Source organism: Tasmannia lanceolata, unplaced genomic scaffold, assembly GCF_043159265.1.
Source record: "Tasmannia lanceolata isolate RefF3 unplaced genomic scaffold, GAP_Taslan_0.1 ptg000019l, whole genome shotgun sequence".
Taxonomy (NCBI): domain Eukaryota; kingdom Viridiplantae; phylum Streptophyta; class Magnoliopsida; order Canellales; family Winteraceae; genus Tasmannia; species Tasmannia lanceolata.
In genome coordinates this window covers 6136159-6162306 of record NW_027518696.1, presented here as the reverse complement: position 1 = coordinate 6162306, position 26148 = coordinate 6136159, and the positions used below count along the sequence as shown (strand labels likewise).

The window sequence follows — 26148 nt, the reverse complement described above, 5'->3', positions numbered from 1 at the left end:
AGACTGATGTAAAATCCCATGTTGGGAGAGATAGGATTGAAAGCCATTAGTATCAGAAAAATATTCTCTAGCATTGTCAGTACGAAGACATTTAATATTGCAATTATATTGATTCTTAATTTCAGAATGAAATGTGCGAAAAGCAAAGAACACGTCGGATTGACTCTTCAATAAATATAACCAGGTCATGTGTAAGAAGTCATCAATAAACACAATAAAATACCGAAAGCCAGTAGTAGACGCGACCCTAGAGGGTCCCCATACATCAGAATGGACTAATTCAAAAGGACTAGACACTCGACTAATGATCCGGGACGGAAACGACACACGACGGTGCTTCCCGAGTTCACAGGACTCGCACTGAAAACTAGAAAAAGGTCCGGGAACCAGAGAAGTCTGCTGCAGCCGCTGAAGTGAAGGATGCCCCAGGCGACAATGCCACTGAAATGTATCCACAGAGCTATGTAAGACAGTAGGCGGCCGGCAGTCAAGACGATAGAGTCCATCTACCTCACGACTCGTTCCAATCGTCTTCCCAGTCGAGAGATCCTGAAATAAACAGTAAGATGGGAAAAATGAGACAGAACAGTGAAGAGATTTAGTAATTTGGCTAACTGAAAGTAAACTAAATGGTGATTTTGGTACACATAAAACAGAAGATAAGGTAAGAGCAGGATGAGGGGAGATATGACCAACGCCAGTGATAGGTGTAGTGGACCCATCAACAAGGGTGATAGAGTGAGAAGGAGACGAGAAAGAGCGAAAAGAATGAAGCTGAGAAGAGTTACCAGTCAGGTGATTGGATGCGCCAGAGTCAATGATCCATGACCCTGAGCTAGATAGAAGGGTAGTGGGTGAACTACCTAGCTGGGCGAAACCTGCAGAGGGAGGACGAGAATTGAGCCGCAGACGCTGGAACTCCTCATTATCGGCACGGGATAATGTATAGGTGGAATCAGCTGGTGCAGGAACAGAAGCAGAGGGAGCGCAAGCTGAAGCCGAAGCAGTAGTAGCACCCATGTGAGCCGAGCGTGCCTGACGAAGCTCGGGATGCAGGGTATATCAATGGTCAATATAATGTCCCTCGCGTTGACAGTGAGTGCAAAAAGAACGGCCACGTCCACCACCATAACGACCACCACCACGGCCGGCACGGCCACGACCAGAGGAGGCTCCACCACGAGGCGGGCGAGTACTGCCATCATAGGTCGCGAGAGCAGAACCATCAATAGGAACAGATATCATTGGATCACCAGGAGAGCACTGCTGGATGCAGGAGTAAACCTCAGTAAGGGAAGGAATAGCGCCAGAACCGATAATCTGCTGACGAAGATGCATGTACTCTGGACCCAAACTCTCAAGGTACTGCACAACACGGATCTGATTCCTCTGACGGGCAGCCTCTGTGAGATCCGTGGTAAGCGGCATGTAAACATCAAGCTGCTGACAGAGGCCAACGAATTGGCTGTAATGGGTGGCAAGAGGAAGATCACCATGGCGGAAACGCATCTACTCGGAATAGGTAGAGCAGATCCGACTAATGTTTGCCACGCCAGAGTAAAGAAGAGTAACCTGATCCCAGATCCGTTTCGCAGTAGGCAGACGCATCAAGGGCCCAGAGACGTGAGGGGCCATACTCTGCCACAGAAGGGTACAAACAAGAGCGTCCTCCTGTTCCCATCGATCAAAGGTGGGATCCGTCGTAGGAGGAGGATCACGACGAATGACGTGGGCTTTCCCACGGGCAATAAGATACTTCTCGACGTCTGCTTTCCAGGTAACGTAGTTTGCCCCATCCAACTTAACAGTAGTGATATGTGGGAATGATCCATCCACAGAGAGAGATGATGACGAAGAAGATGCCAAAGAGGGTGTCGGACGAACATCAGGAGCCACTCCTGTGGAAGGATTGTCAAGCACCTCCTCCATAACAATAAGCAAGAAAGAAACAGACAATCCAAACCAAGACGAATAACAGGAGATAACAAAACAGGTGGGCAAACTAGGATATGCCAAGAAAGCTAGACGCGGCTCCAAGAATGACGGGCATCGACGAAGCTCGACAAGAGGGAAGCCGTGAGGCACAGAGAGGAGCCGCAAAGACAAACGAGAATCAAAGTAGGGTAAGAGTAAGAGATGAAGATTTAACATATAATAACAGGGAGAAAAGAGTGGTAGGGTTTACCAATGGATGAAAGGGAGAGGAGGAAAAATGATGGGGCTTGAAAAACTTGGGGTGTGAGGCTTACCAGCAGACCTGTGAATTGGGGGCTGGAAAAAAACAAAATTCTAGTGCGAGGCGAAACACAGCCCTTGAAACTTATTTCCAGGAAAGTGATTTTTGTGTGTGTGTGTGTGGGGGGGGGGGGGGGGGGTCGGAAAATATTTTCTGGAAAATTTTGAGGGGGTGCAGATCCTCGGTCCTGGAAAAGGTTTTCCAAGTTGGTGAGAAAATATTTTCCTGGAAAATTTGGGAGGGGGGGGGGGGGGGGGCAAATCCTCGGTCCTGGAAAAAGATTTCCAACTTGGTGGGAAAATAATTTGGGGCGAGGGGCAAATCCTCGTTCTTGGAAAATAATTTCCGCCTTGTGGAAAATGTTTTAGGGGTTGCTGCGCGGGGGAGGAGTAGGGTGGCGGGAGGAGAAGCGTGGTTCGTGAGGGACGGAGGGCCTGGTGCCTTCGGCTCGGAGGAAAAAGACAGCGTGTCGGTATGCCTCGGATGAAACTTGGCCCGGAGTTGGGTTTCGCAGCGGTGGGGGGTGGCGGAGAAGATGGAGGCTGATAGAAAACCCTAGGGATCAGAAAACCCTAAGGCTCTGATACCATGTTAGACGAAAGTTTAGACAGACAAAATAGAATGAGTTAGGGTTATCTCCCCCTGACTCATATCTTTATACTAAAACATAAAGGGATGTACAAAGTCCTAAATGCCCTTAGGCAAGTTACATATTCCAATAGGTAGGCCCAGCCATTGCTTGTCCAATTACATTTTTGGTTTGTCAGCTTACCTACACGGTCCCTTTTCCCTTTACAAAACCTAGATTCTCATAGACATTCAATCGAGTATCTCGTTTGCAGTGAGTCCACTAGTCTTCTTCAACAGTTGCGTGTCCTTGATGAGTTTTTCCCTTCGCTAAGAGATGAGGATTCTAGGGTTTAGCCGATCGAAGCTCGTGTTGTCTTCTCGATGAGATCTTTCTTTCCTTGCAAAAAAATGGGTGGGAAGTCTGCCATCCCCTTCAGAATTAAGTGCCTTATGTTGACTGTAATCTTATATAAGGCATAGTCACAAATATTTGCCCTGCTGAATTTATCGGGAAGTGTATATCTTTGGAGATTTTTCTCCTCTTCTTTTTTTTTTACTATTTTCAAGGTTGTATAAAAAAACGGAAAAATGTAATATTTAAAAATATATAATTTTAGGAGAAACAAAAATTATTGTAAAATTAATAAAATGAAAAGAGGAGTTATGAACTGAAGGGCCCCCTTGCAAAAAAAGGATGAAAGGGCACCCCATTGGTAGTAAATCACCAATGTGCATTAATGAGGGGGGACTAGTTCTAAAGGAAGAGAAGTCGACGAAAAAGTCATAATAAAGGGTATCAAAAGCTATCTTTTTCAAGTGCACGTGCATTAAATGGGTTGAAAATTCAAAGGACATTAAATGCACATTGGTGATTTACAACCAATAGGGGCTCCCTTTCATCCTTTTTTTGGAAGGACGCCCTCCAGTTCAGAACTCTATCGCGATGTTTTTTTAATCTTGGGATTATTTTGAAGGTTTGTCATGTTATCAAAATATTGCAATAAAATTGCCATATTTTGAAAAAATCGGAGATATTTTCGACTATGAAATAAGATAAATACTTTGAACGTGTTGCAGACTGAAGGGTTTCGAGCGTACTTTTCTACATTGTTCACGAGCGTCATATGTCCACGAGCGTACTTTTCTACATTGTTCGTTGGCTTCTAGAACTTAGAGGTTAATTCTGCATTGGTGTGCAATGAGATTTCCCCGATCTTTGATGGACATATGACAGAGCTGATGGACACCTTTAGAGAGGAGCTCCTTTTTTTTTTTAGTTTGTTGTCCACATTGTTGTCATCTAGACTCTTGTGGACAGAAACAAATCAGTGGTTCTTTGATGGGATTCGTGGAGTCTTGATTGCTCTTCAGGAAATGAAAAGTGACTTCAGATGTTAGTCTTAGTTCTCTAGTTCACTATTGATTTTTAATCACAGAGGTCTTTTTAGAGTCTTCCAGTGGATTCTCTCTATTAAGTGAAGTTGATGGTAGTAAAAGATGAAGATGCAAGCATCTCCTAGACAAGAAAATGGGCCCAAAAAATTTAATCTAAAAACCTTCAAAACTAACCTTGGAACTTTCATGCTTTCAGTTACTGTTTCTTTATTCGGTATTCTTCAATGTTTTGTGCAAATTAAATAAGGATTACGATGACAAGTTCACTTATCAGATAGTCTCCACCACGAAAGTTTGTCAGGCATGTTTAATTCTCAGAGGATACTAGGATGCTTGTTCTTTGGAATTACACTCATGGACTTGTTTAAAATAACAGTATTTTATACACATCACCAATGTTTTGAAGTTTAATGATATCCACTTTCTTTCCAGCCTTGCAAGGGAATACTTCTCTTTGGTCCTCCGGGTACGGGGAAAACAATGCTTGCAAAAGCTGTTGCAACAGAGGCAGGTGCAAACTTTATCAACATATCAATGTCGAGCATTACTTCAAAGGTATTATTTCGATCCCAGATGGTGACAGTTCAGATTTCTTTATGTTTAGCATCGTCTTGAATCTAATGTTATCTTTTCTTTTACTCAGTGGTTTGGTGAAGGGGAAAAATATGTAAAAGCAGTTTTTTCACTTGCAAGTAAAATCGCTCCTAGTGTTGTTTTTGTTGACGAGGTTAGTTACTGCATCTGGGGCTTTATTTCCACTTAGTATAAGGTTTTTGGCACCGTTATACCAATGATCGGGCATGTGTTATGTCATTTCATTTTAGTGATGGTAATAATTGCTCTTGCTCATGCCATTTTCTTCTATTTTTTCACGTCTATGTGATATTGCTTTTCTTGTTCTCATATGTTCTCTTTCATAGGTTGACAGCATGTTGGGGAGACGTGAAAATCCAGGAGAACATGAAGCAATGCGTAAAATGAAAAATGAGTTTATGGTGAACTGGGATGGTCTGCGTACAAAAGATAAAGAGCGGGTATTGGTCCTTGCTGCCACCAATAGACCTTTCGACCTTGATGAGGCTGTTATAAGGAGACTTCCTAGGAGGTACACATTTTAGTATTTTAGAGTGTCCATTTATGCATGCATACTTGCCCTGCATAACAAATGTGTTTCGGAAAATCTCTTATGATAATTTTCCTGCAGATTGATGGTAAACTTGCCAGATGCCCCAAACAGAGAAAAAATTCTTAGAGTAATATTGGCCAAAGAAGATATGGCATCCGATGTTGATTTGGAAGCAGTCGCAAATATGACAGATGGATATTCTGGAAGTGACTTGAAGGTCTGGACCTTATATCTTGCATTGTCTGTATCTTAGTTTTTTGTGTCAATGAGTAAGTTTGTGTATCTTAGTTTTTTGTGTTGATGAGTAATTTTTTGTAATTTAAGTTTCTGTACTCTTTTATCTTTTGGTTTCAGAATCTGTGTGTTACTGCTGCACACTGCCCCATAAGAGAGCTTTTGGAAAAGGAAAAGAAGGTGAGTATCTTGTACTGAAATTCAGGATGTCTTTGATCAATAATGTTAAAAGTGATCCTCTCAATTTATATGCTTTGCATGTATGCTATTCGAGATATGAAACTTAGTAACTCTTCAAAGACTGGAATATACTCTATTTAAATTTCAAATCTCTCTTTTTTTGGTAGGCAGACTACAAGGTTAAGAGACTTGCACTGTACCAAACTACCAACTGAGCTAGACATGCTTTTGTTAAATTTCAAATCTCTCTTTTTTCCTAAAAAAAGAGATTACTCTAGTTGAGTAATTGCCTGTAGATGTTCCAATAAAACATCATTCATAAACGGGTGCTATACTACTATTAACGTTTTGTTTCCTTGAGCCTTTTAGATGGTAACCAAGTGATACATGAAGGCCATGCTTGTGTTCTCCAGTGCTATTGATTTTAATGGCCTTTCTTGGGTTTTGTGAAGGCTTTGCACATTGTTTGGAGCTGTCATGGCCTCCTGACTTTTGCTAAGGTGTCTGCTTCTTGTAGATGTTTTTTCCTAGGACCAAAATTTTCATGCTTTTCCGTGAGGCTCTGTTCACTTGTTTTCCCGGGAAAGGAAAGGAAAGGAATCTGACGTGGCAAAATGGAAAGGAAAGGAAAAGAAACTGTGATTGTCCCATGCTTTCTCGCTGTTCACTTGCCCAAAAAGGGAGGGAAAATATGCAGGGAAGTTATTTTCTCGCTGTTCACTTGCCCAGAAAGCAAGGGAAAATATGCAGATCCCCATTACCTCTGTTTTTTGGAAAAAAAGACATTTGGTGAAGTGTAGCTCCCAAGTACAAGTGTTTATCTTGTTAAGCAATTTCATAGAAATTGAATTGGATGAGGCTTAGATGAGCATGAATACTTCCCGGTATTCTAATTTTTTTGAAAGGGACATGCCTTGCTGCATCTATTCCTGTAAGTTCCAGATCTTCCCATCATATTCTAAAAGAACATTTAGCATGGTCGATAGGATATCGGCTAATATTAGAATAGTGATAATTTTCAAAAAAAGATTCTCAACATTAGAGCAATACACTTGTTTGAGCAGCTATTCACACCCACGGAAAATGGAGATGAAGATGTTTTTTCACACTAAGAATTATACTTAAAACAAATAACAATAGGAAATCCAATACAGAGCTTTGACATTGTGTTGTTCAACTGAATACCAAATTAAGACCACATACATTTAAAAGAAAAAGAATAGAAAGAAAGGAGACAGAGACCCAAATGTGCTTGGAGTAACTCAGAGGAAGATCGTCGCTTCTCGACTTGAGCTGTATAATGCTTACCCCATCTTTTCCAACATTACTTTCCATGAAGTGCATTTGGGTCTGAATAATTCTAAACTTATTGGGACAGAAACATTCTAGATACAAATTCTGCATAAAAGAAACCCATAACTTGCTTGGAGTATCCTAGCTATAATCCTAGAGATTACCCCAATAAAATGCGTACTTAGGCTTATTTCATCAAATGTGCATCAGTTCTGCAAAGACTGGCATAGCACTAGCGAGCAAACCCAGCAGTACATTTATGCTTTTCCTCTTATTTCCATGAGATAGAAACAAAATCACTTCTTTCTCAGGTAGAGCTACTGGAACTGAATGAAGAGGCTCACCCCATCCAAAATCAGTGGTATGAAAAGATAGCCTTGACCAGGTAGTAATTAGAAGAGTTACAGTGAGAGAAGCCCTAATTCTAGTTACTTCGAAATAGTCAATGGCAGATCTCATGGAACTGTCTGTAACGATTGAAACTGCCTTCTTGACCAGCCCAACTGTAAAAGACAAGGGCTTCTCCAATATCTCACCTGCACTACACAGAGAATTTATTAACACACTTGAACCTAGTCACCTAAATTAAAACATAACATTAGAAATTTATCAAAGTACTTCAAAAAGTCTTGTTATCAAAGATGAGCACTATCCAAAACAGAATTGGGCTCTATCAAAACTTACTTGGAAATAGTAAATTAAATCTACACCATCAAAGCTTCAATAAAAATGATCACCACTGCCACCACCACAACATAAAGTTAAAAAACCTATGTGTTTCCAACCAATTCCAGTTTAGAAAAACTGATTGTTTGGTTTCCTTCAAATCAACCAAAAAATATGACTCAAACCTCCAATTCCCACAACAAAATTTGGACAGTGCCACAACAAATTCTTTATTTGGGCTTCAGAGAATTACTCAACTGCTTTCTCTGATAACCCATGAAAGGGGAACTGAACCAAACCCTCAAAACTCACTTATTAAGCCTCAACACCTCTGTTTAGCACAAAAAATATGTAGCACAACAACTGATTTTTCTGGGTTTTCAAAGAAATGGTCAGAGCCAATACCCCAGATCACATTCTATAGAATTAAGCATTCACCAATGCAAGAAGTTCTGCAGACCCAAGAGATTTTTTCTTGGTTTGAGAAAAAAAGAGGCTGTTTTTTTTTTTTTTTTTGGGTTTTGTTCAAGAAAGCAACATGGCAAGCATATTATGATTATTAATCTGCCAAAGCAAGAAAGCAACATGGCACAAACATCCACCCATCCATACCCAAAACATCCATACACCAACAACCACCGACAGAATTATATAGTATTGCCATTCCAAACAGAAATCCTCCAAAATCAGCCATAAAAACCATTGCAAAAAAAGAAAAAAAAATCTGTATGAAGCCATTGCAGACAGAAAATAGCATAAAAATGAAGAGAAAAGGGAAGAAAGGGGATCTGAACCCTAATACCCAAATAAAAGCTAACAAATAAAAGCTTTTAGACAATCCATTGCAAACAAAATGCCCCCAAAATCAGCCATAACAACCAAATCCGAACCCTAAAACCCAAATACACTAACAACCACCAACACATGCATACCCAAAACAGCCATACACCAACAACAACAATAGAACCGAGGGAGAGGGGGTTCTCCAGATCCGAACCCTAAATCAGGGAAGAAAAGGAATCTGAACCCTAAAAAACCTAAATAAAAGCTTTCTCAACACTAACACTGATATTTCCATGAAAAAAAATATTAGTGCAGATCAGAACTTGTCGAAGATAGTTGCAAGAAAAAAGGCCAAAATTCTACAATAAATGAAAAACGAAGAAGGAATGCAGAGATTCAGTAAAAAAAATGAAAAAATGAGGGAGAGGGAGGAGATATCTGAACCCTACCAACGTTTTACCACCAAAAAATACGAAAAAATCTCGAATAAAATGAAAAACCGAGAGGGAATGGCGAGTTTGGGCGAAAAAAAATAGAAAATGAGAGTAAGGAAGAAGAGCACTAAACTTTGTAGTGTTCGCCGGAGGTGGAGCTCGCCGGAGAAGATGATGTTGCCGGCGGGTTCGTCGAGGGTTTCGTCAAATGAGGGTTTCGAGAGGAGAGAGACACAGCGATGAGAAAAAAAGAAGATTTTCCCGTGCGCGATTGTTTTGGATTTTCCCACTGTTTTTGCAAGATTTCACGGGAAAGGGAAATCGTGATTTAGAGGGAAAATCCATTTTCCACATCATTTTCTTACTTTTCCACATGGGTATTTTGATTTTCACGGGAAATGCAACGAACGGCGGAAAGTAAGAATCGCGAGAAAATGTTGGGTACTTTCCTTTCCTCTCATTTCTCGAGAAGGCAAGTGAACAGAGCCTGAAAGAATGTGAAACGTGAAGACAAGGGTCTTTTGAAACTCTTTTAGTATGTACCGAAACTGGGAATCATGATCCCAGAACTTAAAACTATTTTTGGTTTGGAATTTTTCTCTTTTGTGCATGCTTGGTTATGTTTTAATTTGTGAAATAAGGAAAAGTTGAATGTTTCCACGGGTAACGATTGGACATCATTGATTGTGGCCTTCACTATGACAAACACATTTAGGAAGATATTAATGTAGAAAGATCTAGCGCAGTTGCTGAGTTGAAAGATATGGTCTCAACCACAAATGAACTCACGTGGATAAGACACCTTCTCCAAGAACTACATCTCAGATCTCACACATATACTCTTTTATGTGGCAACCAAAGTGCAATAAAAATGTCATAGAATGTCATAGAATCCTGTCTTCCATGCTAGAACCAAGCACATTGATATCGGTTATCAATGCCGTTCGACGGAATATGGAGAATTGTGAGGTGAGTTACACTTCATATACCAAGTCATGATCAACTTGCTGATGTATGCACCAAAGTCCTTAGTGTCAATCAACAAAAGAATTTGATTGTCATCAAGCTGAAAATATTAAGAGGAACATGTCAGCATGAGGGAGTGTTGGAAAAGGCTACATAACCCTCAAATTAAGGTTATCTTAAGTCATTTGTAATGTGTAATTAAGGCTTTGTATTTGTAGATTTCATACAGAATGAATAAATTCTCACTCGTGTTTTGCCTTATTCCTCTCCTTTCTTGTGTCATATTTTTGCATCTTATCTTCACTTTTTACATTCTTTACACTTCTATCTTGGAGAAAATAAAGCACACATTAGTATAGTAGTTGGAATTTTTGTCACTTGTCTTGTGTGGTCTATTGATAAACTCACGTGATGTTATGGTATTCTTTAGTTAATGTAATTTAAAATAAGATGGAAGTTAGGCTATGCTTTAGCTTAATTTTGTAGACTTGTGTATGGCCGTGAATATTTATGTTGTATCACTTTTTAATCATTTGCTACAATCTAAATAATTTCTTTATCCATTTCCAGGAGAGAAAGTTGGCATTAGCAGAGGACAGACCACTACCTGCACTACATTGCAGTGCTGATGTTCGTGCGCTTAACATGGATGACTTGAAATATGCACATGAGCAGGTATGCTTGGTTTTCTCTTATAAAAAAATTCGAAGTGCAAAAGCGAAAATGATGGAAGATATATATATGTATGTATTTTAACCTTGAGTTGATGGCAGGCTTCTAGATTGTATGGAAGCATAGTTACAACAAATCTTAATAATTAAAATTTCATGAAAAGTTGCAAATCTTTTAATTCCACTACATAACGCAAATAGTTCTTAGCTTTTTCTTTTTTTTAAAATTAAAATTAACTTTTCACGATTCTGGTAAATTTCACTCAGTTCTTATTTTTCATATTTATATGTACTTTTAATGTATGGAAGCATAGTTACATCAAATCTTAATAATTAAAATTTCATGAAAAGTTGCAAATCTTTTAATTCCCACTACGTAAGGCAAATAGTTCTTAGTTTTGATTTTATTTTATTTTTTAAAATTCAGACCAATTAACTTTTCACGATTCTGGTAAAATTCACTCAGCTCTTATTTTTCATATTTATATGTACTTTTATTTATTCCGACATGGATGGGTTGCCTTCTTCGCACAATGGATGGTTCAAAGAATGGCTGACTGGAGGTTCTGCGTTTGTGGTGGAGGAACGTATCTCTCAGGCAGTTGTGCTCTCGTGCTCTCTGGTAAGGAAGTAACAACAAGGGAGGATTAGGTTTTTTCGTGCTCTATGGTAAGGAAGTAACAACAAGAGAGGATTTCCTAAAATCCTATTTGATCAAGGTAGTTAAAGTTAAAAAATAAGAAAACTGAAGCTTAGATGATTTACACGTATTGGGAAATGGTTTTGCAATTTTTTGGAGCTACCAGAAGCAAAAACTTATTTCAGAATGAAGTTTTATTCAAGTTTGACTTGGAGAAGCAAGTCGTGTCTATTCTCTGGAGGATTTCTTAAAATCCTAGTTGATTGGTTACAAAAATAAGAAAACTGGAGCTTAGACGATTTACGTTTGTGTGGGAAATGGTTTTGTGGTTTTTTTGGAGTTACCAATAGTAAAAACTCATTTCAGACTGAAGTTTTATTCAAGTGTGACTCGGAGAAGCAAGTCGTGTCTATTCTCTGGTCATGAGCGTATGGAGAATAGATGTTGATGATGATGATGATGGAGAAGAAGAAAACGTGAGAGAAAGAGATGGGGAAAGTGAGAGTAAATAATCTGACCTCTCACATAATATATATATATATATATATATATATATATATATATATAGAGAGAGAGAGAGAGAGAGAAGAGTTTCTAGTGTAAGTTATCTACACACTAGTTTAAAATACACACACACACACACACACACATATATATATACGAAAATGATATCTGCGCCAAAGTGTTTTGATAAACATGCGCGCTCCACTTGTCTGTCGTGTAGTATTTAAAGGGATGTCAGAGGATATTACGGTACTCAGAAAGCTCTTAAAGCCCTTTAAATACTACACGACAAACAAGTGGAGCGCATGTTTATCAAAACACTTTGGCGCAGATATCATTTCCCCATATATATATATATATATATATATATATATATATATATATATATATATATATATAAGGTTACATAAGATAATAAAGACTGAAATACCCTTTGAACACTCCCCCTCAAGCTAGAGTGTATCTGTCATACAACCCTAGCTTGTTTCAAATGTCATTCAACTTAAACTTTCCCAATGGTTTGGGAACACATCAGCTCGTTGTTCTGCAGATCGAGTGAACATGGTGCAAATCTCTCCTTTTTGGAGCTTCTCACGGATGAAATGGCAATCTACTTCAATATGCTTCGTCCTCTCATAAAAGACTGGATTTGAGGCAATATGAATAGTTGCTCTATTGTCACGATACAAGGATGCTGGAGATGAGGCAGGAACACCAATCTCAGACAAAAGGGACCTCAATCAAGTCAACTCTCCACACGTGTGAGCCATAGCTCACTACTTTGCCTCTGCACTAAATCTAGCCACGACATCTTGTTTCTTACTCCGCCATGATACTTCCTCCAACTACCCCGTAGTCGATCTCCTATCTGCTGGAGATCCTGCCCAATCCCCATCAGTGTATCCTTCCAACTTCACATGATTATGTTTTCTGAAGAACAAACCTTTCCTAGGAGCGCTCTTCAACTACTTAACTATTTGAAGAACTGTTCTCCAATCAGGGGTACATAGAGACCTCATTAACTGACTAACCACTCCCACTACATAGGAAATATCGGGACGAGCCATAGTCAAGTAGATTAGCTTGCCAACCAATTGGGATTTTAAACGCTCGTTTGTACCATTTGGCAAATATTTAATGGAGAAAATCCATTGACAGCCAACGTCGGAACACTGAATGGTAGCGCAATCAACTGCCAAGTGCCATTGAAATGAAGAGCATCCATCTCATCATCCATACCGGCACGCCAACTTGGATGAGCTAATGCTTCTGCAACAAATTTTCGAACAAAGGACAAAGAAGAAAGCTCGTATAGGAAGGAGAAATGAGATCATAAGGGAATCAAAAGGAAATGTAGACAGTTCATTACCTTAGGGAGACCTTTCAGACTGGGAAGGCAGTTGGTCGGGTGGAGGTGGATCTGAGGCACATGCATCATGATGAGGCTGTACAATCCTGCAAGGGCCTCGAGTATGAACTTGCAACTGAGAAGGTGCAACATCCAAGGAAGAAGACGGAATGGGAAGTTGCAGTCCAGTATCACTAGCAAAATCAGTCTCAGGGTTAGAAAAGTACGAAGTAGTCTCACAGAAGGTAACATCAGTAGAAACAAAAAATCTGCGCAAAGTGGGAATCTAACACTTATGCCCATTATGTGTTCGGGAATAATCAAGGACACATTTCTCTAAGTGAGCATCTAACTTGTCTAATCTAGGAGATAACTTATGTACAAAACATACACAACCAAATACTTGGATGTTACCTTTCTTCTACGTTGAAATCCATCAACCCAACTCCTCTTAAAATTCTAGTGAAGGAACATAACACACAAATCATTAACAAACAGCCCCTCTTGTTTGGCCACACCTCTGTCTCTTTGAGTCCCTTGACCCTACAATTTTTATCATCCAAGAGTCTCCTTTACTTCCTCAAACATAGGCGACCAGCAACACTGTTCTACCGCCCAACAACCATCTCCATTCCCTCTTTTTTCCCTTTGTGTAGGTGCACCAGCTCCATATGTTAACCAATTGATCCCTTTTTTATTTTCAAGAACCACGCAAGAACCTTTTTTCTCCAACCAAAATCCACTTTCTTTCTTGATTCCCATAACCACCACCCAGGATTCTCTTAGGGTCCGTTCACTTGTTTTTCCGAGAAAGGAAAGGAAAGGAATCTGACGTGGCAGAAAGGAAAGGAAAAGAAACTGTGCTGGAAAAGGAATCCTGCAGCTGTTCACTTGCCCAGGAAAACCTGAGAAATCTAGAGAAAAGGTTTCCTGTGCCTGTTCACTTGCAAAACCCTACGAACATACTGTAAAAGCTCCACAAAACATGCTGTAAAAGCTCTCCAAACCCAAATGTACAACACCCATCCACCCATATTTCATCGACACCCACATATCATCACCACTCATCCACCCACATCATCAACACCCAACAACCAAGCCATTATATTAGAAAGAACAAAACCCTACTGAACCGAAACACCCCAAAAAAGGATCAAAATCAGTGAAATCCCCTAAAAACTTCAAGAACAGTGCAATAACTTCAAAACTGCAAACCCATTTGAATTACCCCAAATTTCCGAACTAGATCAGAACCAATTTTTTTGCTTCTTTCTACTTGATTTGGGTTCGCTTTCTTTTCTGCCATATCAATGAAGAAGAAAAAAACCCCAAATCCGAACCCAAATCGGGGAAAAAACCCAAAAAAACGAAACCCTGGATCTGCTTAAAATGAAACCCTAGATTTGTAAAAATAAATCAACTAAGCAAGAAGAAAACTTGAAGAAATCAGTTCTGATATGATGAGTTGCAAATCAAATAAAAAGACCCCGACTTTTTTCACTCTCGCGTGGGAAAGGAAACAAAATCCCACCAATTTAGTCGGAAATCAAATCCCGTGAGAGCAAGAAAATGAGATTTTCCACGTCATTTTTTTTTTCCACGTCTGTAATACCCGCTTTCTCGACAAAGCAAGAGAACACGTGAAAACTGGATTCTCTGGAAAAAAAGCAGGGTTTTCCTTTCTCGGGAAGGCGCGAGACAGCAAGTGAACAGGGCCTTAGTCTTTGCCCAAATTCTCCTCCTTCATTTCTAGAATCTTTAACCGCCTTCAAACCACCTAACCTCCATTCTTTCACCAATTCAAGAAATCTAAGATACAGCCTTCCACCTTAATTAACATCCATTGCAATACCCATATGATTCCCTATACAACCATTAACCAATATTCTATCACGTAAGGACCTTTTCTTGTAAGCCACGTCCCTCTTCAACTATTTCACGTGCCCTTTCAATAAAACCAAGTACCCTTTCCTCCATTCCAAGTGCTATTTTTAACTATTCGAGCAACCCTTTTTCTTCCCTTTTCACTTTGTTTTACCTAAACCAACAGCACCTTACCCTTAGCCTCCTCCCCTATAGAAAAGCTTCCGCTATAGACACGTGTATAAAGTATTAGAGTTTCCGCTATTTCCGCTTCTAAACCTATTATGCATCACCCCCACCCCCACCCACGTGCACGCCAAGAAAAAGTACACACCAAAAAAAATGAGTATCATTGTATAACCTACAAATGCACAATCAGCATCTCATTTACCAGTTTCAAGTAAAAATTTAATTTCACTAGTATTTTTATTACTGTTTTTATTATTATATCAGTATATTTATTCAATATTCATATTAAGTGTTGATCTATTTCCTGTAAATTACTGATATAAAGCAAATACGTCTATTTATAAAAAAATACAACATGTTGTCGATAAAGTCCTAGATAATTTTCTTGCGAATCATTAGAAATATTAAAGAAGGAACTATATGTGGTGTGAAATTTTTTAGGAAAAATACTGACAGCAAAAGTAGAAGCGGGGTGCAAGTGTGCCGTTATCCAAACCATGTACCTCCCAGGCCCTATAATGGGTGTTCATAAAACAAAAATGTACTGTATTCAACCATCTAACTTGCAGAGATTTTAATATGCTTATTTTTATTTAACTTTTTAGCCATCCATTTTACACCCAACAATATGAATGGTTAGGATGGCCTATTGTGATGATTTTTGAGGATCACCTCTCCAAGGTCGGGTGCAACAAATGAATGATTTTGCTCCATGAAAAGGTGGTCCCCTCCTGTACTTTGAGGAATGCTTCAGTAGGCTGCGGCCTCATTGTAATACAATGTGGCGTACAGCATATTGGGTCTTAGCTTTGACTGATCCAAGCTGTTCATCTGGGAGGCCTTGTTTGGATCTATTTTTGCCCAAAAATGAAGCCAATCGTGCTATCGTAACATTAAATAATGTACATTTTTTGTCATTGAATGTGAACGGTTGCCTTATGCAGTTTTTGGCCTTCCATATTCAATGACAAAAGTACACATTATTAGCTGTTAGAATCAGATGATTGGCATAAAATTTTGCAATATGAGATCGAAAGCAAGGCCGGTCAAGTGGACGGTTAAATCGATTATGAGGCGTACTATGTCATAGTGGGCACATCATATTCTCTATCACAATGAGGTCTGCCAAGGCCTTCCTCCCTATACTTCCACCTGGCCTTATTTTTCTTTTGAAAATAGGGCCAGCACCATATAATTCATGTTAAAAAGGGTGAAGAAGAGATAATATTTAAAAGTTATACCTTTGGTAGATTGGAGTTTGAGTTTCATTATTATGTAGAGTATTTTGGTTGAGACTCTTTTATTGATAGGGAAAGTCATTGCATGTGTTTTCTTTATGTTTTCATTATTTACCAAAAAGCAGTTCTGTTTTATCCAATTTGTGCAAATCACTGGTATATGCATGTCTGAGATTGTAGCATCTCCAAGGTTTTCCCGAAAAGATGGTATATGTCTCCTGGATAGCAAATATTTATCAGATGTTTCAAAATCACTGAAATTCGAACGCTCTTTTGAAGACATTTTTAGGGTTTAACAATATGAATAAAGTTCAAGGATGCATCCCTTTTTTGAAGAGCTACTTTAGGGGTGCTACGTGTCATATGGCCTTTTTAAACATTGAACTGAAATTACTGTATCCATGCACAGGTGTGTGCAAGCGTGTCGTCGGAGTCTTCAAATATGAGCGAGCTTCTCCAATGGAATGAACTATACGGCGAAGGTGGATCGAGGAAGAAGAAATCACTCAGCTATTTCATGTAGGAAGGAGGTACCTATTTGTACAGCCCATTTTTTGTTTCCCCTCTTCTCTCCCTAAAGCAGCTTTCTAAGATGAGCGATATTGATGGGTATTCCATCACTGGTTCCCATGTATAAATACAATACATATATGATTGATATTTTACCTGAATCAATTTTTATATCAAATTTAACTTATATCAATAATACACATTGAACTGCTTTAACCAAAGCTTTCTTCCTTTATAATTGGTTCTGTTTTCTGCTTGTACATGTAATTTGGTCAATAAAACCAGCATCACAACTCTTTGATCTTCTCATTCATCTTGGATTGGCCAATTTTATTTGGCGTCTAGTCTTTTGTACTTCACTTATTTTTGAATATTTCTTGATCATCCCATAGTTTGAACTATTGTTTGGTACATAACAGGTTACTGTTGACTCAAAATTTGCATATCCATTACTCTGTGTATTATCTGTTTTTATCGTTACACACCCAACTGTTTTAGGGTGACCCCTATGGATTTCCTACGGACCATCGCAGATAGGCATTTCACGGACCGGCTGTTGCACGTGAGAGCAGCCGAGACTTATTTTTTAGCAGAGTTTGTCTTATTCACTGTTCATCTGAGGTGGCTGCTCTCACGTACAACGGCCAGCCACGAAATCCTTTTCTGTGATGGTCCCTAGCATCCCATCATAAAGTGTTTAACAGGGAGGAGTGCCGCTATCAAAACTTCTAATAGCATCCCATCCCATCTTGCGTAGGTACATGTATGTTTTTGAGAGAAAAAAATAGAGTGGGGCTCATCTTGTTCAAAGATCCAAACTATGCATTTGTTAGGCCCCTACATGAATAGTATATGTCCCAAAAATCCGTCTCCATAGGGTGACCCTAACCCTCTGATATGTACCGGGACTACATCATATAGGAACATTTACGGATCGGAGGGTTAGCATATCTTATGGAGATAATTATAGGGTCAAGGCCTATCTGTGTTGGGGCCCAACAAATGATCAAAAAAATCTCCGTAGGATGATCATAACCCTCCGTTCTATAAGGGACAACACCATGTAGAAGACTCTACAGATCGAAGGTTATGTTCATCCTAAGGAGATGATTTTAAAAAAAATCTCCATAGAATGATCCTAACCCTCTGTTCTGTGAGTGACGACAACATTTAGAAAACTCTACAGAACGAAGGGTTATGATCATCCTATGGAGATTTTTTTCTCCATAGGATGATCATAACCCTCTGTTCTACAAGGGACAACACAGTATAGAAAACTCTACAAATTGAAGGGTTATGATCATCGTATGGAGATGATTTTCTGGACAATTTATTACATTGGGGTCCAATTGATAAATGGTGAAACAAGGCATCGCCAGAAGATAGTGTTTGAGAATGAAGAATGTTTGGGTAGTCCTCAGAAGATAGGTCCTTGTGAAATACTTTGAAAGATCAATAACAATTCATATTGACTCAAGATTTCAAAGCATATATTTACCCACGATGTGTTCAATGTCAAGCATTTAGCTTCGCTCCAGAGTGACTCATCAGAAGAAGACTTGAACTCAAGCACGAGTTCCATGCAAGATGGGAACGATGATGTAGAAGGGAGATAACACAAAAGGACTAAAGGGGTCGAAGAAATCCACCCAAAGTTGTTAATGAAACCCCTTAGCAACAAGATAAACCTTGTAACAATCAATTGTATCATCACTACTATAATATTTTATTAGGTAGACCCATAAAAAGCCAACAGTAGACAAGGTGTTACTGTCTATCATTGCCTGATATTCATCTTTCAGTGTAGACAGTTCATTTTGGCCTAATTGACCTGACCCTTGTTACTCTGGGATGAGGAATCCATTGATGATGGAGCCCCTAATGAAATGGGAATTAGACTATGTGAATGGAATGAAGCCTACAGCCTCCCATACTTTTAACCAAAAATGGACCCAAAGTTATACATGAGGATTGTTTCTAACGGTGATCGTCAGCATAGTGAAATTGAAAAATGCAAAAACAAAATAATGGCAAAAAATTTAGTCTTTTTTCTAAAACTTGTCCCACGAATTCATGGTTGCCAGACATTGTCTTAGTGTTTGAAAAGTCTAGGGCACACAATCATTACAGGCAAAATAGAAGGAAGGGATTTGCTAGGGACCATCACAGAAGGCATTTTGCGGATGGGCTGTTGCATGTGAGAGCAGCCACACAGGCTCACTTTTCAACAGATTTTGTCTTCATTCATGAGGTGTGGCTGCTCTCAATTGCAACAGCCCATCCGCGAAATGCCTTCTGCAGTGGACGCTAGCAAATCTCTAGAAGTATATATTATATAATAGCTTACTATAAATACTTTTCAAAACCGACAATTGGGCTCACCTGATCCCCTCTTAATAGGCCTAAACAACACAAGCCAGTCTTGGAGAATTAGATAACCTTCCATAATTCTAGAAATGTGAAGTCTGAAAGTACGTAGATGCTTGATATTCATGTAATCCCTGGTTAGAGACATGAATATTCTAGAAAACATAAAAGTTCTTAGGAGGATCCTGGATTGTTGGATGATTGTCAAGTTGCATGATTCAAACCAATAACAAAGGAGGTAGCCTATAAGTAAAGCATGCCCATTTGTAAATCACCTCCAAACATAAGAAGCCTTCACGTGTTGTAAGGATTCTTGAGAATAATACACAAACTTTCTACCATTCACTTTGTGCTTCCATGTGTCTGAAGTGTCTTACTTGACTTAGTACAAGGATAGGCAACTTGAGGTAGGCTGACTTGGGGCTAACATAGTACGCATTTCAAGAATGTTGCAAGGGTGAGGCTAAGGGATTAGCAGCCCAAGACAAACCACAACCCTAAAAATATACTGACAAATATTAATTCCCAAGTAAATTAAACTATAATAAATCAAAATTTTCTTTATACATTGAAGGATTTGGTAGCATGTTGAGACTTCGCTGTTTCCCTCAACACAGCACCTACAATGGCCGCTTGCTCGAGACAATCGGCCTTGTGCAATGCATCTAAAAGAGAAATACAGGTTTTAGCATTTATGCTACAGCCCCTTAGCCGGGTTTCCTCGAAAACTCTATAAGCATCCATGGCTCTACTGCCATTGCTTAAGCCTTCAATAATGGCATTATAACTAGCAGAGTCCGGTCTACCGCCACTAGCTTTGAACCTCTCGAACAACCCATTAGCCTCCGATATGTTCCCGACCTTGGCAAGCCCTGAGATCATAGTTGTGTACATAACCACATTTGGAGTCAGGCCTTGCTTTTGCATTTCCTGCCAAAACACGAAAGCCTTGTTGAATTTTCTTACTTTACAAAGACCATGTATCAGAATGCTGTAAGTGTATGTGTTTGGGGTGCATTTCAAATCCTTCATCGACTGAAAACACACGAGGGCTTCATTGATTTCCTCAGCCTTCACTAAAGCGTCTAACAAACAGTTCCATGTGTATACGTTAGGAGTCAAGTCCTTTTGCATCATCTCTTCCATAATAAGATATGCTTCATCTATTCTTCCGACTTTGCCGAACCCATCTATGAGACTGCTATACACAACGGCATTCAACTCTATCCCTTTTGATTTTGCTTCCTCGAAAAGCATGTATGCCTCATCGAGCCTATCAATCTTAGCAAGTCCGTCGATGACCGATCCGTAGGTAACCACAGTGGGTGGGTGCCCCTTAACTTTCATTTCTTCGAGAAGCTGATAAGCTTTGTTCACCTTACCTGACTTGCAGAACCCGTCAATGACCGTGTTGTAAGCAAGGGTATCGAGCACGCAACCTTGTTCCTTCATGGCATAAAATAACTGGTAGGTCTCTTGTGAAAAACCGGCTTTTATGAGACCATGAATGAGAATAGAATAGCTCCGCACGTCCGGGACAAATCCTCGATACTTAATTTCCTCGAACAAAGCACGGCCTTTTTCGACTTCACCGGCCTTAAATACACAATCCATGTAAGTGTTAAGAAGGGTCAGATCAGGACGGCAGCCTCTTCGGACCATTTCTTTGTAGATCTTATGCCCATCATCTTTTCTCCCACACTTGAAGAAATTTCTAATAAGGGACGTGTAAACAACAGCGTTCGGAATGTGACCCGCATCTAACATTCTCTCGAACAGTCTATATGCGTCATCAACCCTGCCATGCCTTCCCAAACCTTCTATCAAAGAGCAAAATGTAACTCCATCAGGGGTGCACTCCTTCAGATCCATGCTGTCAAAGATATGACAGGCTTCATCGAGCATTTGAGCCTTACACAACCTATCAACCATTATGTTAACAGTCAACACATTAGGAAACAAGCCTTTATCTTCCATGGCGGCCCGAACTTTATAAGCGGCCTCCAGTTTTCTAGCCTTACAAAGCATGTCTATGAGAATATTATATGTCGAAAGATTGGGTTCTGCGTCTTTCTTCATCTCCTCGAAGATCTGTAAAGCCTCATCTATCCGTCCTTTTTTCCCTAGGCAAGTAAGGATGCAATTATATGCAATGACGCTAGGTATACAACCCTTTTCTTTCTGCCTTTCGAGTAACTTGTAAGCATCATCAAACTTACCTGCAGAACCATAACCCATTATCATTGTGTTATATGCATATGCAGATGGAACTTTTCGGCCAAGGTCCATTTGTTCAAACAGTTCCACGGCTTCACCTAGCCTGTTAGCTTTGCAAAGAACCCCAATCATGGTGGTATATGTCACATCATCCGGAATGAGGCCTTGTGCTTTCATCTCATGGAAGAATTTCCAAGCCATATCCACCTTACCCACCTTCCCAAAGCAGTCTATACACACATTATAGAGAACAATATCTGCATCAAATGAATTGCTCTTCATCTCATCCAGTAAAGAGAGAGCGGAATCAAGCCTTCCTTCCTTGGCAAATACACGGACGAGAGTCGTAAATAAATGCACATTCACTTCATATCCAATTTCCTGCATCTGATGAAACATAGTGAGTGCTAAATCGGATTCACGAGCCTCGGCAAGAGCACCAATCAGAGTTGTATATGCTGAAAATGCCGGACGGAATTTGAACTTCCGCATGGTTTGTATCATATTGATGGCTTCTGTCAGCATCCTGAACTTAACAAAGCTTGTAACTAACTCTATGCAGGTATCATTTGACACTCCATATCCGGCGACACTCATTTCCTCCAGAATTTGCTCCAAACTATCAAAGGTTTTATTTCTAGCCATTATCATGAGTAGCACATTGTATGCTTCTGGACTGTGTGCCTGACCAATTTTCCTCTCTACCCATCGGAAATAGTTTATCGCCAAACGTAAATCTTTTTGCTTCTTTAAGATACCAATAAAGAATTCTGGTTGTGGTATGTGGCCAATTGAAGAAAGAGTATTCTCCAAGTCAGGCCCCCAAGGACCACTGTTTAAAATGAGGCAGACATCGTCTACTCCAGATTTTGCACCCTCCTTTTCTAGTCGATTTATGGGTTTTCCTCGATCCACGAATAAACTAGGCATTCCAACCAGATTAGAAGACCCATCACGGGATGATGAGAACTCTTTACATAAGGTGTAGAGGTAACAGCATTTCTGGTCCGATCGAAAGAGTGATCCTGCAATGCCAAAAAAAAATATCATTGAGCACGGCCACACAAGCTGATAAAATACCTGAACAAAGCTATGATTTGTGGACATGGACACGAGTGTCGCATGTCGACACGGATACGGAGCATGGGACACGACAAACCCCCAAATTTTAGAAATGGGGACACAGCTAAAGGGGAAAATAAATCATGATTTGTGGACACGGATTCGTGTCAAGTTTTGACACAAATACGGGGTGCCAGACATAGCAGCCCATAAAAATCTAGAAATAGTGGCACGGTCATACAAGTACATACATATAAAATTACTGATTACTATCATAATCTGCAACAATATAGATATGGTATTCATTTAACAAACTAACACATCTTACGATTAATTAACTATAATCTAAAACAAACATAAAAATAATCATCAATTTAATCTAGTTCTCTTCCATCTTCAATATGTAGCGAGAAAGGGAGACTAATAGAATACAAAGAATATAATATTGGAATAAGAGTTTGTACAGGGTTTTAGATTTAGGGAGGGGTTATAATAGCAAATATTAGTTAAAGAAGAGCTAAAGAAGAGTTAATAATAAAAGAAGTAAACATAATATTCAACAATAAAACAGAACGTCATACTCGACACAATACAAAAATGTGTCGATATGCCCACATTAAGTCTGACACTTCTAGCAATTAAAAGTGTCGAAATGAGTGTCTACACACGTGTCAGCAATAAATTCAAAGTGTCGGTTCAATCATAGGAACATAGTAAAATTTCAGTGTTCCGTGCGTAGAAGATACTCATGTGTGAAAATGAACTATATTTCATGAAGTTGCATGTAAAAAATGAGTTAGAAGTTAGAACTAATACGTAACAGAACATCAAAGTAACGTACGCAATGATACAGTTCACTGGTTGGAAAGGTGCCCCAAGGTTTGATTAAAAAACAAAAGATAAAGAGTGATTTATGAGCAAATCGGATAGCTTCATTATCGAAATAGTATTACTAATATGTTTTTGGAGCTCAGAAGTCTCAAAATACGAATGCTAACAACAAAAGTCTAGATTACGTAACTATCATTCACCACACAAAGTTTACCATCTTAAAGCGGGAAGAGTTTAATGCAAGGTTGCCAAGGCGGGAATCGAAAGAAGGATTCGATTCAGGATTCGAAAGCGGGAATCGAAGGCTCCTGGGATGGTGAGAAGCGGGAATCGTGGGTTTGCCAGAGAGTCGACGGGGATTCGTCGGGGATTCGTTGGGGATTCGTCGGGGATTCGTCGGGGATTCGCCGAGAGTCGTGGGGAGTTGGGATTCGCTGGGGATTCGCAGGGAATCGCCTGGGAATCGGGGTTCCTATAAAGTGGGAATCGGGGTTTTCATTAATTGGGAATCGGGGTTTCCAAAATTGGGAATCGGGGTTCCCCAGAATCGGGGATTCGAATCGAATCACGGTTCGAATTCGCGAATCCCCAACTCTGGGTACGAATCCTGCTTCTATGGTTTAATGCCGCATTATTATTTCTGGCTGTCCCTTCTTATGATTTTCCATTGGCACATTGTAAGCTAATATTAATGAAAAGGAATTTCATTTTACATTAGGAAATAAATGGCCTTCAAATGCATTTCTCTGTGAGACTGCTGTGTGAGACCTTGTTTGTTGTGTATGCTGACATCTTATTAAACTGAAAAGGGATTAATATGTGTGGACTATGGCTTATTTCTCTTCATATGTATGATACACATGAAATTCGTTCATCAGTGTGTAATCACCTTTCACGGAATAGTTAACACTAATTTGAATACTAATATCTGGGCTGTGTAGACAACATTATACCACTTTTTCACGGAACAGCCAGATTGCAAGATCACGCCATATTAAAATGGATTGCATTTGAGAAACATCTTCACAAGTACAACTGGCCAAGGAGATATATGAGGAAATGAGGAAATCAAGTAGAAGAGAAGGCAAGTGGGGCACATGAAGGGTGCTAGTAGGAAGAAATTGATGTGAGAAGGCAGATTGGGGTGGATGATGGTTTGGTTGGAGCTTGAGAAACGTCTCAACAAGATTGCCTAGGCTAAGGTTTGAAAGATTAAAGGTACTCAAGACGCAGACACATAACAAACCGAAATGGACCAGAACAGACCGGAAGGGAACATAACAGGGCAAAATTCTGGGAGAAACGAAAAACTGGGGTTTTCTGTTCAGTTTTCCAGACCGGAATGAAACATTTCATCTATTCTCCAAAACAGAACTGAATTCACAACAAATACGATGAGTGTAATCCCACTCAACTCAACAACTCAAGAAAGCCTTTGTCCCAAACTAGTTGGGGTCGGCATGCGTGTAATGCCACAGTTTAGGTAAAACCTAAGTTCTTTTGGATGTGATGATGCATTTCAACTTCCAGTTTGTCTCATTTCATGTAGGCTCTCACGTGTTCTCGTAGGGCACTAAAGTTTGAGAGATGATGCATCCATATATTGAATGGAATGTAATCGAGGGATAAAAATAATCCAAAAAATGTAGAAAAAAAAAGAAGAAGCATCAGAGCCTTAAAATTTTAACATTAAAAAAAAAAAATCAAAGCCTTAAAATAGAAATTCCTACTCAATTTCATCATTGGCAAAACAAATATTCCAGAAGTCTTCTGTGCTAATCAAACTAACAAACTATGTAATTCTTAATAAGAATAGAAGACATATCAATTTTAGGTTGTGGTTGTGGGGGACTGAGAGTAGATCTTACCTCTAAGGTACCAGACCATTTTCATCTTTGAATTTCTGAGTTCCCAAAATGACCTACATTTTATAGTAAAGCACAATGAAGTACACAGCTCGCCGCTAGAGACCTTTATAATCTTCTTCCTTGTTCACTGATTTAAACCACCCAAAAAAAAAAAAAAAACTGTGTGAAGATTAATCTCAAACTATATAAACACATACAGGAGCAGACATTCTCATCCACTCATTAATTTGAATTTATCTTATTGGCTGTAAGCCAAGGAGAGAAATAGAGATTCTCATCCAAAACAATATAAAGGTAACAACTCTACTAATTTAAAACTGATACTGAAACAAATTTGAAAAAGAGAATCTGAATATCAGTAGCTATTTACAACAAAACCCTATAATTTGTGTTGGATAACAAAAAACAAACATATGAATCATCAAATAAAACATAAACCCTCGTCTATCCTGAGTTTTGAATCTCCGTCTCTCACATGTTCCGAGTTAGGGAAAAACCTAAACTGGAAGCATTTTAGATTTAAAACCCTACAAATCAAAGCCATGATCCACAAAATCTCAATCTATTTTACTCAATTCTAAACAAAATTTACCTCTCTCTCTGCAACAAGAACTAGCTCTGGAGACCGAGAACGTCTCAGACCAGACAAAAACCCGAAGGCTGAACTAAAAATTAGGGTTTTAAGGAAGGGCGATGATCAATTCACCCTCTTTTATGATGAATTCACCCCCTATTTTTCAAAATGAGAGGTACTGGCGTACAGCCCACACCATAGGATGATCCAAACCGTCCATTTGATGGGCCACAACGTAGTAAATAGGTTGTGCCAGAAAAAAGTCTGATCCCAAATGTTAGATCTATAGAAGTTTCCATAATGTGAGTCCCTCTTTAGATTGAAGGGTTAGAATCATCCTACGGTAATGATTTTTGGGGTGCAACCTAACCTATTTACCTTGT

General features: G+C 39.3%; 2 protein-coding genes across 3 annotated transcripts in view; one reads left to right on the top strand and one right to left on the bottom strand.

Moving 5' to 3' along the window:
- Positions 1-17157, top strand: part of LOC143853253 (uncharacterized) — a 45822-nt gene extending 28665 nt beyond the window's left edge. The window contains exons 21-27 of the mRNA XM_077362980.1: positions 4634-4756; positions 4845-4928; positions 5122-5306; positions 5406-5544; positions 5682-5741; positions 10454-10558; positions 16746-17157. Coding sequence (XP_077219095.1) covers positions 4634-4756; positions 4845-4928; positions 5122-5306; positions 5406-5544; positions 5682-5741; positions 10454-10558; positions 16746-16859 — 810 coding nt within the window. The 3' untranslated portion in view covers positions 16860-17157. The remainder of the gene's footprint in view (positions 1-4633; positions 4757-4844; positions 4929-5121; positions 5307-5405; positions 5545-5681; positions 5742-10453; positions 10559-16745) is intronic.
- A 2574-nt stretch (positions 17158-19731) lies between these two features.
- Positions 19732-25942, bottom strand: LOC143853040 (Tetratricopeptide repeat (TPR)-like superfamily protein). 2 transcript variants are annotated; one of them, XM_077362743.1, is made up of 3 exons: positions 25784-25942; positions 25192-25318; positions 19732-22455 (listed from the first exon to the last, which is right to left on the bottom strand). In XM_077362743.1, exons 2-3 carry the CDS (start codon positions 25214-25216, stop codon positions 19775-19777), a joined length of 2706 nt encoding a protein of 901 aa, XP_077218858.1. In that variant the 5' UTR covers positions 25217-25318; positions 25784-25942; the 3' UTR covers positions 19732-19774. The 2 variants fall into 2 exon arrangements, with proteins under 2 accessions (XP_077218858.1, XP_077218859.1); XM_077362744.1 differs by having other exon boundaries at positions 25192-25320; positions 25788-25822.
- Positions 25943-26148: the final 206 nt, after the last annotated feature.